This window comes from Berghia stephanieae, chromosome 2 (assembly GCF_034508935.2).
Source record: "Berghia stephanieae isolate SIO BIC M18660-M18661 chromosome 2, UCSD_Bste_1.3, whole genome shotgun sequence".
NCBI classification, from domain to species: Eukaryota; Metazoa; Mollusca; class Gastropoda; order Nudibranchia; family Aeolidiidae; genus Berghia; species Berghia stephanieae.
The window spans coordinates 46,069,179-46,086,678 of record NC_088361.1 but is presented as its reverse complement, the minus strand read 5'-3'; the positions used below and the strand labels follow the sequence as shown (position 1 = coordinate 46,086,678).

Below are 17,500 nucleotides of genomic sequence, written 5' to 3'. Positions count from 1 at the left end.
TATTTTTCATTAACTTTAAAATCTCCCAAACCCGGGACTCCCATGAAATCTCAGGTTTAGGGATTTTTTGTTGACAAGATGAGGGTCATTTTAATTGATATATATTTAAGGGAAGAGTTTCCAGGCCAAAATTTGAAATGCGTGTTTTTCCTCAATTACGACATAACGTAATTGTACACAATTACATAACATTACAACTGGTAAACACATATTCTGATTGTAATTTAGATAAGTGTGGAGAATATACTTGATACCACAGGTTGAGAATGCCAGGTGATTTACATATAACCTGCTAACTGCCATACTCCGGAAAGACACGCATTTAAATATTTTGCCAGAAAACGCCTTCAAATATCGATTGATTTTAATGTCCCTCATCTTGTCAAAAATCGAAGCCCCAGGTTTTAGAGTTTTCGCCAAGACGAGGATCATTTAAATTGATGGAGATTTGGAGGACGAGTTTTCTGGCCACAATTTTAAATACGTGCTTTTTCAGAGTACGGCAGTTAACTGGTTAAGCCGATGTGTACAAATAGGTAGTTATGGGCCTGGTTTAACATTGTTGTAATGAACAATATCTTGCGTCATTTTCTTTTTTGAGATTTACATTACAGCATTGAGTCCATAATAAATTGTGTTATCAGACCTGCAAATAAGTGCACGTTGGGTTAAGCCAATCTAAAATAAATGATGACTTACTGCACACGATGCGACCATGGGTCCGTGAAGAATGTAAAAATAGTCCTTGTTTAAATGGACGTTCCAACACCTGTTAGGACAAATAAATAATAATCACGTGATTTGTACGCTATAGATAGTATGACGTTGACGTCACTCAGGTCTTTTGTTATTGCTTTTTGCCATCCGCGTTTATGAGTAATTCTAACTAAACTGTATTAACCAGACTATAAACGTTTAAGGTTACACATATAATTATGTGCTGGTTCATTATATTTCCGGATGGCAATTGCCTAGGCATTCCATGAAGGAATAAAGATAATTCATCAAACAAGATGTCTGGTGTTAACAGGAATCACCCATGTTGTCCAAATGAGCAAATTGGGGGTTAAAAATCTTAACCAAGGGAAAAAACAAACAAAACGAAAGTCCCTTAAGCGGGACTTGAACCCGGTACCTTAACCACTCGGCCATTAAACCCCCCAATGGAGTAAAGCAGAGTATATTGATGTTGTAATTTTTCTGTCATTCGATGTCATTGAATTGAATTTGAAAATATCAACGAAATTGTAAAATTGTGGTTTATTCTCTGAGCGGAAAAAGAAAGAACGAAAGAGATGGATATACAGATAGATAGATAGATAGAAAGATAGATAGATAGATAGTTAGATAGATAGATAGATAGATAGATAGATAGTTAGATAGATAGATAGATAGATAGATAGATAGATAGATAGATAGATAGATAGATAGATAGATAGATAGATAGATAGATAGATAGATAGATAGATAGATGAATAGATAGATAGGTAGGTAGAAAAAAAGAGAGAAGGAGAAGGAGAGAGAAAGAGAGAGAGAAAGAAAGAAAGAAGAAAGAAAGAAAGAGAGAGAGAGAGAGAGAGAGAGAGAGAGAGAGAGAGAGAGAGAGAGAGAGAGAGAGAGATCAAATGCCACAAGAAAACAATTAGAAAAAATATTTTATCTCTTAACGGGCGGGATTGGATTTGACTCTAACCTGACGAGCCATATCTGCAAAACTTTTAACTAATCTGACACCAAACTATAGATTGTATCTAAATGAGAACAATTGAGAAATGAAATCATAATGGTGGGCATTTGACATTTGGGACATTTACAACAAGAACAATTGAGAAGTGAAATCAAAATGGTGGACAATTGACATTTGGGGCATTTACAACAAGAATAATTGAGAAATGAAATCAAAATGGCGAGCATTTGACATTTGGAGCATTTACAACAAGAACAATTGAGAAGTAAAAATCAAAACGGTGGGCAATTGACATTTGGGACATTTACAACAAGAACAAATGAGAAATGAAATCAAAATGATGGGCAATTGACATTTGGGACATTTACAGCAAGAACAATTTAGAAGTAAAATTAAAATGGTGGGCATTTGACATTTGGGATATTTGTGATAAATGCTTCTGTTTGGACTTACAGGACGTCATCGAAAAGAATTCGGACCATCACCCACGGGATGACAAAAATGACAGGCAAACCTGAAAGTGAAAAATTAAAATAAAATTGTAACGTTTGAGTGTAACAAGGCAGTTGATATGAATTGGTTTATTTACTGGAAACAAAGCAGGTGGCCATTGATGTCTTCCATAATTATTGCAAATGCATCTCTGTCGTCTATCTGGAATTTAGTAATGTATTTATGTCTTTATTATTTTTTGTTGTTGGCTGAAGAAGGGGTTTGAGCCGGAAACGTTCCGTGTTTGTTTTTTGTTGTTGTTTTTTTTGAAGCTGTTATATTCATTTCTTGTTTATTAAATTAAGGGCAATTCTATCCTCCGTTGACTCCGATAATCATTTATTAGATCTGCTTGGGCAGAATGATCGATCCTTTGATATCGGAGAATCGCCATCTGGCCACCCTTTTGCCAGATTCATTTGCGCGTACCTACATACTTTATATCATCGAACTGATTTTGATTGTTGATAGCTCAAAAGATTCGTCTCGATCTATGATAGTTTCCACACTATAATGGCAGTTGTTTAATAAGCTAAGATGAGTGCCAGTTCGTAAAAGCCTTTATTTCACGGCAAATATTGCGGATATTCACTAATGTAAACAAATTTCATTTTTGTGAATGTGTCTAACTCACTTAGGTTTGAACTCAAAATCCTTTGAATCATAATGGCTGCCTCAATCCTCTGGTCATCACAGCAACTCTTATCATTTTCAGCAAATCTTCGAGAAAGTCGAGAAAGTGCTTCATGACGGAAGAAAGCATCAATCCGGATCATGCAACTGTATACAGACTTTTCACATGGAGGGAGCGGGACAATCATGCATTGAAGCTTTGAAGATCCGAGAGAAGAACTGCCCTACGGAACTGAGCTCTCCGAGAATGAATGGGTAACACTGAACAGAGCACGGGTATAACTCTAGAGGACATCTAGAAGCATGAAAAAGTTGGGGCTGGCTGAGACTAGCTTGTGTCCATGTGGATGCCCAGGGAAGACGATGGAGTACATCCTTATATAATGCCTGGACAGGCCCAGTTGCACTGACCATGACCCAAGAGTCTGCTCCCCAGATGCTGTGGAGTGGGTTCGGTGTTGGAGTGACATGCTATGATGATGACCAAATCACTAAGTAGTCCAGGCTTCATATTCCTGCCACTGCTCCTCTTGGTTAAAACGGTAAAGCTTTTGACGTATTTGTGCGACTATGTGGTCTAGTGGTATGACACTCGCCTTCGGATCGGAAGGTCCTGGGTTTGAATACCGGGCGGCGCATAGATGATTCCTAGTAAAAGACTCTTTACTCGCATTCTCTCACCGTACTCAGGTGTAAAATGAGTAATTCGGCAATTACAGCGTTGTCTCTGTCCGGGGAAAAAGATTGTAATAATGCCTAACAGGCATCATGTCTCATTCTACATGTTACGTGTTGCTGTTCGTCGGGGATCCTTTGTAAAGCGCTTTAAGTACGTTTAGTGGAAATTGCACTATATAAAAGCTCAAGTTAAAAAAATATAAGAACAACATTTTGTGTTTTTAAAATAATCAAACCGACATTTTGTTTAAAATGTCAGTGGCTTCCTGTAGAATTAATTGGTAATGGAATTTTGCGTATGCTAGTGCTAGAAATAGACCGATGCTGAAATTGAGGTTATCATTTCCGTATACTAAATTAACTAAAACCAGACAAAACTCGAACTAAAAGCATTAAAAGGGACAACATTCACAGAGTGTCATTAAAGCAATTGTTATCTTGTCACGAAATGGACCAAGGAATCCATCAGCAGGGGAGATAATACTGTGTATATAGTATGAACAATTTCATTTCCAAGCTGTGAAGTTATCAATTTATAAAGGCTGTCAATTCTCACGTACTTTAGAAAAACACGTTGTAAAATTTAGGCCAGAAAGCTAGATAGTTCATCAAATATCGATCGATTTAAACGACCCTATCTTGCTTAAAACTCTCAATCCTGGGACTTCCGCGGAGGGTCATTTTGTGAGAATGTGGTTTTGTAGTATACACTCGCTTTCGGATCGTAAGCTTCTGTGTTCGAGCCTCGCTCGGCGCATAGTTGAGTCCTCTCACCGTACTCAGGTGTAAAATGAGTACCTGGTCATTAACAGCGTTGTCTCTAATGGAAAAAAATGTATTGTCGCCTAACAGAGCTAACGTGAAACGGACAGAGATTCTAGTTTCCTTTGGCCAAGACTAATTCAGAGATTATTTTTATTAGATGTATTTCCCTGACATCCTGCTATTGGTGATGGTTCCTTTCCTGCATTTTCCGGCATCCGGAGATTGGCGTAAATGGAAATTGCTTCCATGGAAGATATATTCCAAATTTGCGTCTTGTTTTTAGCAGCGTAATGTGACTAGTAAATGTAAATGTTGCTGCCCGAAGCTCGATGAAATAAATAACAATGTGAAATTTGAATGTAAGCTTCAATTTAATATACGAAAAAAAGATAATATGGACGTTTCGGGTTTCCGCTTTATCAACAAAACAGGATGAATGAAACACTTCAGACGAAAGAGATAATGTGGTAGTGGCGTTGTTAAGATGAATTCATTCATATTTGCAGGTCTGATAACTGGACGCAATTATGAGCTTGATTTAATTTGTCGTAATGGACCAAATGTTGTGTTGGAGTTTAAGAGTAGTTTCCATTACAGCAATGAGACCACATTAATTTGGGTGATCAGACTTGTCAATAAGTACACGTCGGCTGTAACCGATTAGATGATTGGATAAATTATAATATGGAAGGCTTAATACATGTATCCACACACAAACACACACACACACAGACACACACACATATATCAAAACACCAACACAAGCAGTCACATAACCATGCACACATCTTGCCCCATCTGAGAAGGACAGACCACCAAAACTTGTTTTGTCCCCAAAGACAGCGACAGACAGGAGATGGTGGAAGTGATGACACTGACACACACACACACACACACACACACACACACACACACATCTTACCCCATCCAAGAAGAACAAACCACCGAATCTTTGCCTTGTCTCCAAAGACAGCGGACGTTAGGAGATGGTGGAGGTAAAGCCCCTCGTTCAACAACCACATCAGACTTGCGAGGATGATGTAGCCAATACAAGTGAAGAAAAGTTTGCACTCCCAATGCTGTGAAAAAAAAAGTGAAAGACACACAGATTGAATTGGAACTGAGACTAAAGTAAAATACATCCAGGATAAATAACTGCCTGGATAGAAGTAGCGTATGGCTACATCTCCACACTGGAAGTCTCCAGCCAGTCTTTAAATGCGTCACCGCGTTAACGGCCAGATACTCATTTTACATCCGAGTACGGTGAGAAAATGGGAGTTAATTATCCTTTTTCATAAGACTCAACTATGCGACGCTCAGAGTGGGATTCGAGCTATGGACTTTCCGGTTCAAAGACGAGTGTCATACCACTAAACCACATAGCCGCACATTGCAGCCTGAAATGCATACTAAAGCATTCCAAAATGGTGTGGGAATGGTCTAAGGTATCCAGGACGTCCAGCTCACTGATATGGTAATGACAGAAGAGATGAATTCGTTCTGCCGCCTCGTCAAATTGTGAAACCACACTCGAGCTAACACAAACACAGAGAAACAATCAGGTGACTCGGGGTCATTTTAACTGGATCAAACGGCATCGGACTTTGCGAAGAAACGCGTGCTTTGTCCCTCAATGTGCCAATCTATGGCAAAAATGAGCTTTTGCCAAAAACTAATAGACTTTATAGCGTCGCCATTTTTTCACTACATCACACTCAACTTTATGTTGATGACAGTCCTTCTGGGTTGAAGCTAATAATCTTAAAGTTGTCCATGGCGAGGGCTGAGGGGCTATCCTTTTACCACCCTGACCATGGAAGAGTTGTTATTGGTGTTGTGCGTGTTGTAGCAATCGGTCTCCAGCGAGGGATTCCAGGGACGCGACGTGGACGCTTGCGACGTGTCCCGTGGGACAGTCATGCAAATGAAACCGTTGAAGATCCGAGAGAAGAACTGCCCTACGGAACTGAGCTCCCTAGAAATGAATGGGTCACACTGAACAGAGCACGGGCAAAACTTGGGAGAACAGATGGAATCATAAAAAAGTTAGGGCTGGCTGAGACTAGCTTGTGTACATGTGGATGTCCATAGCAGACGATGGAGCACATCCTTAGAGAATGCCAGGACGGGCCCAGCTGCACTGACTATGACCTAAGAGTCTGCTCTCCAGATGCTGTGGAGTGGGTTCGGTGTTGGAGTGACAAGCTATGACGATGACTCAACTTTATTGAGGAGAGCAACTCCCTTGACTCCAGATTCTAAAAACCATATGGTGGCCCAACAACCACTCTAGGCTTTCTGGTGGTGTTAGCATTTACGCCAAGGAGCCTACGAGGGTAAAGGTGATGAAACCCGGGACGATAGCAATGGTGTACAAAGAACTTCCGGGGAGACCTCCCAAGACCGAGAATATAACTTGAGTAGTCAAATAGGCTGTTGGTTAAATATGCACATTGCTCCATCACACAGGAAGATTCTGCACCCCTCGGAATGAGTACCAGCAGACTCAGTCCCAGGACGTAGCCGAAAAACGCACTTCAGTCTCCGGCAGAAGGAAGAGAGCTGAGATCGACAGCGACCGTGGAATGTCTTCCAATGGGCACACCCCAAACAGAAACGCGTGGCGATTGGTAAAGAAACTGGTTCCCGCCTGGAGTTATGCGAAAGCTGTACTGTCGCGGGGAACGTAGTCCTTCAGAGCCATTCAGCGCATGGAGCCGGAGTTTATCCCGGTTTCTATTGCCAGAAACTGACAATAGCAATTGCTTGCTATCCTTTTGACAGAACGCTATTCTACCGCAAAGTACTTTCCGCCAAATCTAACAGACTCAGCTACCAATTCACTACTGGTCAGAAAAAATCTCGACTGCACCCAGGACCGATCTTGGTCCCCTTGCCTGTGAAAAAAACAACTAACACAAAAAACAAAACAAAACAAATAAACAAACGTACCGTGCCTTCGTGTATGAACTCGGTCTTGGTTCCTGTCTGGTTGACGTCATTGGCAAAACCCAGGTCGTCTACCAAGAGGACATTCTTCATCAGTAACAAGGCAGCTCTGGCACCGAATGCCAGAAACATGTTGATGTGAATCATGTTACGGCGACAGTGAAGACGCCTGATAAACGGGAATATGGGGGAAAGGGAAAGGAAATGATAATAAGCAATACGAGGGATTTAGTAAGCAAATGGAAACATGCAGCATCAATTTGGATTTAGATCAAAGTTACAACACAAATTAACAAATATGTGACCCATCATCTCAAAACGGTATTATGTCGGAACGGACCAGATGCTTAAAAGCCGAATTTAATGTTAAACTGGTCATAAATATAAAGTGTTGGCATTAGTACCCTAAAATATGGTCGCCATTCTCCTTAATAAAACATATAAACTCAACACAAGTCTGATATTTCTGACTATAAATTCAATTTTCAACATCTTAACCAACACGACTTAATACCGTTTTGAGGGGAAGGGTCAAATATTTGAATCCTGCCGTCTACTTTGAAAAAAAACAACACGTATTTAATATCCCCCCCCCCCCCTTTCCCAAAAAATAAAAAAATAAAAAAAAACAAAAAAAAAACCCGACCTTCAAATATCGATCGATTAAAATGACCCACAACTTGTCAAACTCTCTCAATTAAAAAAGACTCCACAAAGTCCCAGGTTTGGGAGTTTTCACCAAATTGAGGGTCATTTTAATCGATTGATATTTAAAGAACGAGTTTTCTGGCCAAAATTTTAAATACGTTTAGGGAGAGGTGACTTGCTCAAGGCCACACAGCGCAGCGACGGGTGATCGGTACTTTTCTGATACGAAGCAAAGTCCGTACCGCTGAGCTACGCTGCCCACTTAAGGGGTGACAAAGAAAGAGAAGAGTAATATTAGTTTTCTGAGGTTATCTGATCAGAGAGATGAATGGCGTATCATGATCACCGATGTCTGGCACAGACTTGGTACTTGAAGAAGAAGAAGAATTACCTATATTGGGCTGTTTTAATCATTCTGTATCGTCAATATAGGTTAAAAAACAACATTTATGGTGAAAAACTTTAATTATCTGTGTTGATAACCATTTTGCGACCTAATTTGGGGGTCTGACATAAAAAAATATAACAATCTTGTGGCAAACGTTCCACAAATACTAATGAAGGAATGACATCCATATTCTTCCCTCTTGTCAACATTGTATCATAGTGTGTCACCATAGAGAGATTTTACGGCTTTAGCTTATGGAATTTTTATTAGAACATTACAAAGTTGAGAATCAAAATGTTATGACAAAATTGATGTTAAAAATTCAGAATTAGGATTATAATATAAAATTCACATATCTTATCAAAAAAATCTCTCTATGGTGACATAATACATTATCTCTGTGATAACTGGAAATTTTCAGACAATTTCATAGAATAAATTTCTGAGAAAATTTGACACAGTATCCCATACCCTTAGAAAAATAACATATTGAGAAAATAGCAAAATAGCTTTCCGTTTTTCCCACTTTTCTTACTACCTGTACCATTTTCGACTGTGTTTTTCGTGCCTTTAAAGTCTACTTTAAGAATTTGTACTTCAATTATATTATTTCTAAGATAATAAAATATCATTTTTCACCAAATTTCAAAATCAATTTTTCGAACGATTTTCCTAATAATTACACCCAAACCGCCCCTTAAAACAAAAATGAGCTTTTATATAGCACAATATCCAGTAAACGTGATCAAAGCGCTTTACAATGGGTCCCTGGCCAACAGCAACACTTAACATGTAGGACGTAATATGACGCCTATTGGGCGATATTACAATTTTTTCGGACAGGTACTCATTTTACACCTGAATACAATGAGAGAAAGTAAGTAAAGAGTCTTTTCCAAGGAGTCAACTATGCGCCGAGCGAGTTAAGCTCGAACCCAGGACCTTCCTATCCGAAAGCGAGTGTCTTACTACTAGAGCACATAGCCGCACAAGTAAGACTGCTGCGCTCATTTTTCACAGTAATAGTATAAAGATCATTTCCTACTGGAATAATCAAAAAGACAAAATGACCATCCTCATTATCCTTAGTGGAAATCTTCCTTCCCCTAACTCCCCTCTCCTCTTCCCCCATTGGTCTGTACATAGTCTATCATATTGGTGTAGCCAATAACAAATTGCAGGATGCCTGGTCGATATTGAATTAACATCATTATGGGATTTTCTAGAGTTAAGATAAATCGGATGATCTTTTAAGATCGTGTCTATTTGGGTGGAAAATCATATTAAATTAAAATTAAAACAAACAAAAAACGTGATCTTTTATAGAGCGCAATATCCCACTAAATGTGCTCAAAGCACTTTACAAAGGGTCCTTGATCAACAGCAACACGTAATATGTGGAACGAGACATGACACCTGTTAGGCGATATTACAATTTTTTTCGACCGAGACAATGTGAGAGAATGTGAGTTAAGATCGTTTTCCAAATACTCAACTATGCGCCGAGCGAGGCTCGAACCCAGGACCTTCCTATCCCAAAGCGAGTGTCATACCACAAGACCACATAGCCGCACATGGCAAGGGTATCAGACGACGTGTAAATATTTACAGGTCTGACAACCCAAATTGTTTTCGGCCCATTATTGTCATGGAAATACTCCCAAACCAACGCAACATATTGTCCATTACAACAATGTTAACTCAAGTCCATAAATGCCTTCGGTTATTACCTGCCCATATGTATACGCTGGTCTCAGATAATCTAAATTATGATGTCATAAGCGAGGCTCGAACCCAGGACCTTCCTATCCCAAAGCGAGTGTCATACCACAAGACCACATAGCCGCACATGGCAAGGGTATCAGACGACGTGTAAATATTTACAGGTCTGACAACCCAAATTGTTTTCGGCCCATTATTGTCATGGAAATACTCCCAAACCAACGCAACATATTGTCCATTACAACAATGTTAACTCAAGTCCATAAATGCCTTCGGTTATTACCTGCCCATATGTATACGCTGGTCTCAGATAATCTAAATTATGATGTCATGATTAAAACAAAGAAACATTTATCCGTTAATAATGATAATAATAATAATAATAATAATAATAATAATAATAATAATAATAATAATAATAATAATAATAATAATAATAATAACAATAATGAAGCATTTATAAAGTGCACACTTCCACTCAAAGGTGCTCAGGGCGCTATGACAAAGGCACTGAAACAGAAAGATTTACTGTTTAATTTGTTTGAAAATTTTCTTGAGAAATTCGTTAGGAATTGTAGTTGACGTCGACGAAACAGTAGAGCGATATTTCATTTTGAGCCGAAGTCAAGCAATGATTAGTGAGGTAGGCGCCGGATGAGTGACATCGATCGATCCGGGTGTCACTGTAGACAGTGATGAATACGTAACGTCAGGGGTCCAGAATACAAAGTTAGCTTAATGGATGATATGTACTGAGCGGCCATGTGGTCTTGTGGTTTGACACCCGCTTTCGGATAGGAAAGTCCTGGGTTCGGCGCATAGTTGAGGCCTTGAAAAAGGCTTTTTATCCCCATTCTCTCACCGTACTCAGGTGTAAACTGAGCACCTGGCCGTTAACAGCGTTGTCTCTGTCCGAAAAAATTATCATATCGCCTTACAGGCGTCATGTCTTGTAATAAATGTTAAGTGTTGCTGTTGAACAGGGACCCCTTGTAAAGGGCCTTGAACACATTTAGTGGATATTGCGTTATGTAAAAGCTCAATTCGTTATTTTTTTTACTGTACAATGTGGAACATTGCTTTCACATGGTCAGCTCGGAGTGGAAAATTAATGGAGCATTGTGGAGCACAATGATCAGGGGGGAACTATGGATACAGAAGTGAAAAAGTGTGTATGAAACGGTGGCGGACAAAGTAAGAAAAATACAGGAAAAAAAAAACCATCCCAAAAAATCAGTCTTCCTCGACGGGGGATCGAACCTCAGACCTCCTGATTACCAGTCAGACGTCCTACTACTACACCACAGAGGTTAATGCTGATATTCTTCACAAGGAAAACTATGGTTATGTTGTTATTTGTTTTTGATGGTTTTACGGCGTTTGGAACGCATTAAGGTCCAGAACCTATGGATGTACGTTATATAATTATTGTAATAAATGACTTACTTGAAATAAATCATAATGATCAAAGCTAGGACCAATGTACTCAGAGACAGGGAATATCCGATGATAGACATCAATTTGATGCTGTTCAGATGGTCCTGAAAATAACATCATAAGATCATGTTAACCAGTGAACTACCGTACTGTAGAAAGCCGAGTAATTTAAAAATTGGCCAGAAAACTCGTCCTTCAGATATCATTCGATTCAAATGGCCCTCATCTTGAAAAAAAAAACCTCTCAAACCTTGTACCTCACGAGGTCTCAAGTTTGGGAGGTTATGGCAAGATGAGAGTCATTTAAATCAGTCGATATTTGAAGGACGATTTTTCTGGCCATATTTTTTTAATACGCGACTTTCTGAAGTACGGGGTTGTTAATTGGTTATAATATATAATAAATAATATTCTAATATTTTTGGACATTATTACAAAACATGCAGACCGCAAATGGTGAGAGGGGGGGGGGGGGGGTTCACGAAGTGGCCGAGTTGTTAGGCATTACACTGTATCTGTAAGGTCTCGGGTTCGAGCCCCGATTTAAGCACTTTGGATTTATTTTCTTTGGGCAAGCTTATTAACCCCCAATTTGCTTGGACAACATGGGTGATTCCCGTTGACATATATATCTATATATATATATATATATATATATATATATATATATATATATATATATATATATATATCGTGTTTACTTGAAAATCGTCAAAGGCCGCGTCGTTTTTTTTTTAGTTGTTCCCTTATTTATGAGTCAAATTTACTCCCTTTATCTTTCTGTTAAATCAAGCCCATCATTGCGGTCGGCTACCTGGGCTAAAATCAGAATGATCTTGCCTGCGATTAAATACACGTCGGCTAGAGACCAACAATAAAAATTGTTTTAAAACGATTGCATTTGTTCAAAGCTTTTCTATCGTAACACACCATTAATTCTATAGCATTATCTAGATATAGATCCAGATTGTAAAACGACTGGTGCATGATGCACTCATTGTAATGGGAAGTCATCACCACGTTTGTTGGACTTGTATACTAAATCTATGTTGTAATTGTCAGTGGCTCGAGAATAGAAAGTATATTGACCAATGCTGTAAACTGTCAAACAGCCTTAATGTGTCTTTACTCGCTTAGAATTTAGAAAATGCCCGAGGAGTATGTGGCTTCAGGAAATAATTTGTAGGCTCGTTTTGATTTTAGCCAAGGGTAGCCGAAGTGGCCGAGTGGTTAAGGCATTGCACTGTGACCCGGAAGGTCCCGGATTCGAGCCCCGTTTCAGGCATTTCGTTTTTTTCCTTGGACAAGATTGTTAACCCCCAATTTGCTCACATGGACAAAAATGGGTGATTCCTGTTGACATCAGACATCTTCATGGAATGTCTAGGCGACGGGATCTTATGCTGTCGTGGCGGAAGGACATAGACGTCTAATAAATTTTTTTAGCCGAACGCAATGATGTGGGCCTGATTTAACATTGTTGTAATGGGCAGTAGTTTACGTTGGTTTGATAGTATTCCCAATACGACAATGCGCCCATAACAATTTGGGTTATCAGAACTGCAAATGAGTACACGTCGATTTTAGCGACACCCGACTTGATATTTTATCGCTGTTAACCAAGAGATAAGCTCCATTAGTCGTAGACCAAATCGCATCACTGTTAAATTCAAATCTGTTATGATTTGATAACGATTGACGTTATAATAATATCGCTTATGGGGCGGTCCCGATATCTCAGTTGGCAGAGCATTTGCTTCACACGTTAAGGGACCGAGATCGATTCCGGGTGCGGTCTTGGGTTTTTTTCTGATATCCCCCCCCCCCCCCCCCCCCCCCCCGCCTTGTCCACTCATCAGCGATTGGGGAGCTGGATCTGAAAGTACTTTGAGATAGGCTAGCGTCCTATCCAAACGAGAGCAAACAATTTCTATTTCCGCTTCCCGTTATAGAAACCGGGATAAACAACGGGCCCATGGGCCCAATGCCTCTGAAGGACTACATTTTTTATGGTGCAGGTATTGGGTACCAGTCAAAAGGCGTGTTAGTTTTCTATTGTATTTGATTAAAGTGACTAAACTGCATTCACATTTTTTCAAAGGAAAATGATTTTACAATTTGAATCCTATAGGTAATTTAATTTAGTTTCTTTTCTGTGCCTAACCGCAACATAGTATATATATATATATATATATATATATATATATATATATATATATATATATATATGTATATATATATATTTATATACATATACATATATATATATATATATATATATATATATGTGTGTGTGTGTGTGTGTGTGTGTGTGTGTGTTTTGTCCTTAAAAGAGATTTTGTCCGTTTCTTAACTTTTGACCACCCCCACCCCACCCCCTGCCTTCAAATGTGAATAACTTCCACCCAAATAATTAAGATAATTACAAAATTCAAACTAAATTTTATCAAGAAATGGTACATCTATTTGAATTTGTAATAATTTTTTATTCGAATTTTTCCGCCTTCCGACGGGTTTTGCCAGATCACCACACATATTAGTAATATGATCTGCAGGTTTGCGGGGTTTTTTTTTTTAACACCATCACATTTTGACCTTAACATCAGTCGGGTCGCGCTGACAGCTATGCCACGTGTACAAGATACAGCTACACACTGGAATAATGGGATTGGAATCGAATAGTGACAGGTGTAAATGGACAGAAACCATTGCAAGGTATCGGTAAAGTGGCATGGAAGATGCCACTCAATCACCATTAGGTGACTAAAAACTTTCACAACGTCTTCAAAGCTGATTGAAACGAAATTTATCCTCAAGAAATCCGAAGAATGACTTAGATATGTTGACCCTTGAGTGTTCTTCTTCTTCTTCTTCTTCTTCTTCTTCTTCTTCTTCTTCTTCTTCTTCTTCTTCTTCTTCTTCTTCTTCTTTTTCTTCTTCTTCCTCTTCTTCTTCTTCCTCTTCTTCTCTCTCTTCTTCTTGTGTAACTGACTTGAGCATCTAACTTTAACGATAATACACCTTGACCTAATAAAAGGAAATGTGTCCAAGACTATATTTATCTCGACATTGTGGCGTTGCAAATACACAATAACCACATTACCAAATTCCTCTTCGGGTGTGAATCGACGTATGCACATTTGCATGTCTGATTACCCACATTTTTGTGTACATATTTGCAATGGAAATACTTTCAAACCAACGCAATATATTGTCCATCACAGCAATGTTAAATCAAGCCCATAATTGTGTTCAGTTATGAGACATGCAAATATTATGTGCACCTATGTTTGAATAAATAACTGACAGAAAGTAGAATATTATTGAAACTATTTTTCTATTTGAATAGGGTTCACTTCCCTCGTAATGACGCATAGTAACTTAGTAATTAGTAACTGGTTCTAAACTATCAGAACAATGGCGGACGCCCTTATGAAATACTTCTCCAACGAGCATAAAAGTGTATCTAAAGGAGAAAAACATAAATCTGATCATGTTTGACTTTTATACATTCTGATCACATGAAATGTGAAAAAGCATGAAGAATAAAAAGTAAAGATTTTCTTTGTTTAGAACAAAGCTGCTCGTTGCTGGGCGGACGTGAACTCAGAGTATTGAATCCTATTTCTGGAGATAAAAATTGATCATTGTTATATATTCTAAAAACTATGGAATATTCAAATCTTCAGAGATTTATTTTTACCTTACCTCAATGACGCCAGGAACCCGGCCCTTGAAGGGTTTTTCACACATGCTGTAGTTGGACCAAGTCTGGTTGGTGACTGGGTTCACCCACCACGTCCCATTCTCTGTACAATATCGAGTTACGGTCTCTGTTGGTATGAAAAGAAAATCCAAAATATTTGTTACATACAATGATGAAGTCCAACTGAACCAAGTAAGGATACATTTTAGATTGACATGGTAATTAGGACTCTGGAAATCCGTAAGATTTCCTAATCGCTTCGTGACATGATGATTAGGACACTGGAAATCCGTACAATTTCCTACTGGCTACGTCAAATGATCATGAGCACTCTGGAATTCTGTACAATTTCCTAACGGTTGCGTGACATGATAAGTAGGATTATGGAATTCCGTACGATTTCCTAATCGCTATGCGACAGGATGATTAGGACTTTGGCATTTCGTACAATTTCCTAATGGTTATGTGACATGATAAGTAGAACTCTGGAATTCCGTACTATTTCCAACTTTCTACGCGACATGATAATTAGGACTTTAGCCTAAACGTTACGCAACCTTGTGAGCACTTGAGGAGAACAAGGTTTAATTCTAAAGCACTCTTCTATGATCTAGGTGAAAGCAATTTTTTGTGTTTTTTTTATTAAGTTGTTATATACATTTCAGTTTGAATGAATACATTATTTATTGTCGGTAAAAATACATATTATGCATACATCGTTTATATATAACCATAATTATTAACAATGACACCAAAATATATAAATATAATTTGAGAGAAAAAAATAATGATGTATATTTTTAAAATAAAATTTGATTTAAAATCAGAAATCCCTTTTCCTTTAAGGCTTATTAGGTTTATTACTTTTTACATTCCACAGCTTCTAGCAAGAAATGAAGTGAGTAGAAGTGCCAGAAGACAACAGAGAGTAAAATACTTCGCGGCGGCGATTTGGGCTCGAATCCGCGACCTTACTGGTACGACAACTCCGCCTGGCCGTGGAGATCGTGACTTTACTGTATGAGCTATCCACGACCCCAGCTTCTAGAATGCAACTTGGTATCAATAATAACTACTTACGACGTTTATCAAACTTATTGATGTAATGTGGACACTGTTGAAAGGCGAGTTGACCTGCCTGGGTGTCCTGCCAGCACAAGATGTTGTCCCACGTCCTGTTGCAATATGGAACTGAAAAATTAAAAAGAAATAGTGATAAAAGGTTTGTCTTGAGCCGGCAATCATTAAATTGAAAGGTTGTTTTCCAAAACGCCCTAACTTTGTTTTTCCCATTTTGAGATATTGAGGTTTCTTTCCCCTAAAATTTCTCATTCGGTCTATCAAATTCACACAAATCTAGGAACATTCTTGTGCCATTTGATGCTTAAAGTAAAATTTTCATTTCAATTTATCTCATGGATGGAAAACTCGAAAAGTAGAAAAATCGACTTAACGAGTTTTGAAAAACCAGCCTTCAATTGTATTTTACTCGCTTATTGACTTACTTAAAACTTCACTTTGAGCTTCATTTAGCGCAATATCCACTCAATGTACTCAAAGCGCTTTACAATGGGTCCCTGACCAAGAGCAACACGTAGCATGTAGATCGAAACATGACACCTGTTAGGCGATATTACAATCTCTTCGGAGACATAGACATCACTGTTACGGCCAGGCCCTCATTTAACACCTGAGTACGGTGAGAGAATGTGAGTAAAGAGCTTTTTCCAAGGACTCAACTACGCGCCGAGCGAGGCTCAAACCCAGGACCTTCCGATCCGAAAGCGAGTTCATACCACAAGTCCACATAGCCGCACAAAGTTGCGTGTTGCTGTTGGTTAGTGTCCCGTTGTAAAGCACTTTGAGCACGTTTAATGGATATTCTGCTATATAAAAACTCAATCCCAAGTTTCAGTCGATTGTACACTAACACTGGATTTGGTGGGAGCTCTCCAAGTGGTTGACACTCAAGCAAGTGGCATGGAACTATTTCCTTGGGGCATTGACATAAGGGACAGGAATGGGATGTGTTTTGTGTGATTTTACTCAAATGGCTGTTATAGTTGAGCTTTTATATAGCGCAATATCCACCAAACGTGCTCAAAGCGCTTTATTACAATGGGTCGTTGGTCAACAGCGAAAACACTTAAAATGTGGGATGGGACAAGACGCCTGTCAGGCGATAATACCTTTTTTTCCCGGACAGAGGCAACGCTATTAACGGCCAGGTACTTATTTTACACCAGAGTAAGGTGAGAGTAAATAGCCTTTTCCAAGGATTCAACTATGCGCCGAGCGAGGCTCGGACCCAGGCCTTCCAATCCGAAAGCGAGTGTCATACCACAAGACCACATAGCCCCACAAATAATAAATGGTATGTGTTGTGCTCTTA

The 17,500-nt window shown here is 38.9% G+C and overlaps 1 protein-coding gene across 2 annotated transcripts in view; it reads right to left on the bottom strand.

Moving 5' to 3' along the window:
• Positions 1 to 17,500, bottom strand: part of LOC144964996 (secretin receptor-like) — a 123,879-nt gene that overhangs the window by 10,409 nt on the left and 95,970 nt on the right. For both annotated transcript variants that reach the window (XM_078899837.1, XM_078899838.1), the window contains 7 exons: positions 16,189 to 16,299; positions 15,111 to 15,235; positions 11,412 to 11,506; positions 7,211 to 7,376; positions 5,178 to 5,334; positions 2,141 to 2,201; positions 700 to 769 (listed from right to left, as the gene is read on the bottom strand). In XM_078899837.1, coding sequence (XP_078755963.1) covers positions 700 to 769; positions 2,141 to 2,201; positions 5,178 to 5,334; positions 7,211 to 7,376; positions 11,412 to 11,506; positions 15,111 to 15,235; positions 16,189 to 16,299 — 785 coding nt within the window. The remainder of the gene's footprint in view (positions 1 to 699; positions 770 to 2,140; positions 2,202 to 5,177; positions 5,335 to 7,210; positions 7,377 to 11,411; positions 11,507 to 15,110; positions 15,236 to 16,188; positions 16,300 to 17,500) is intronic.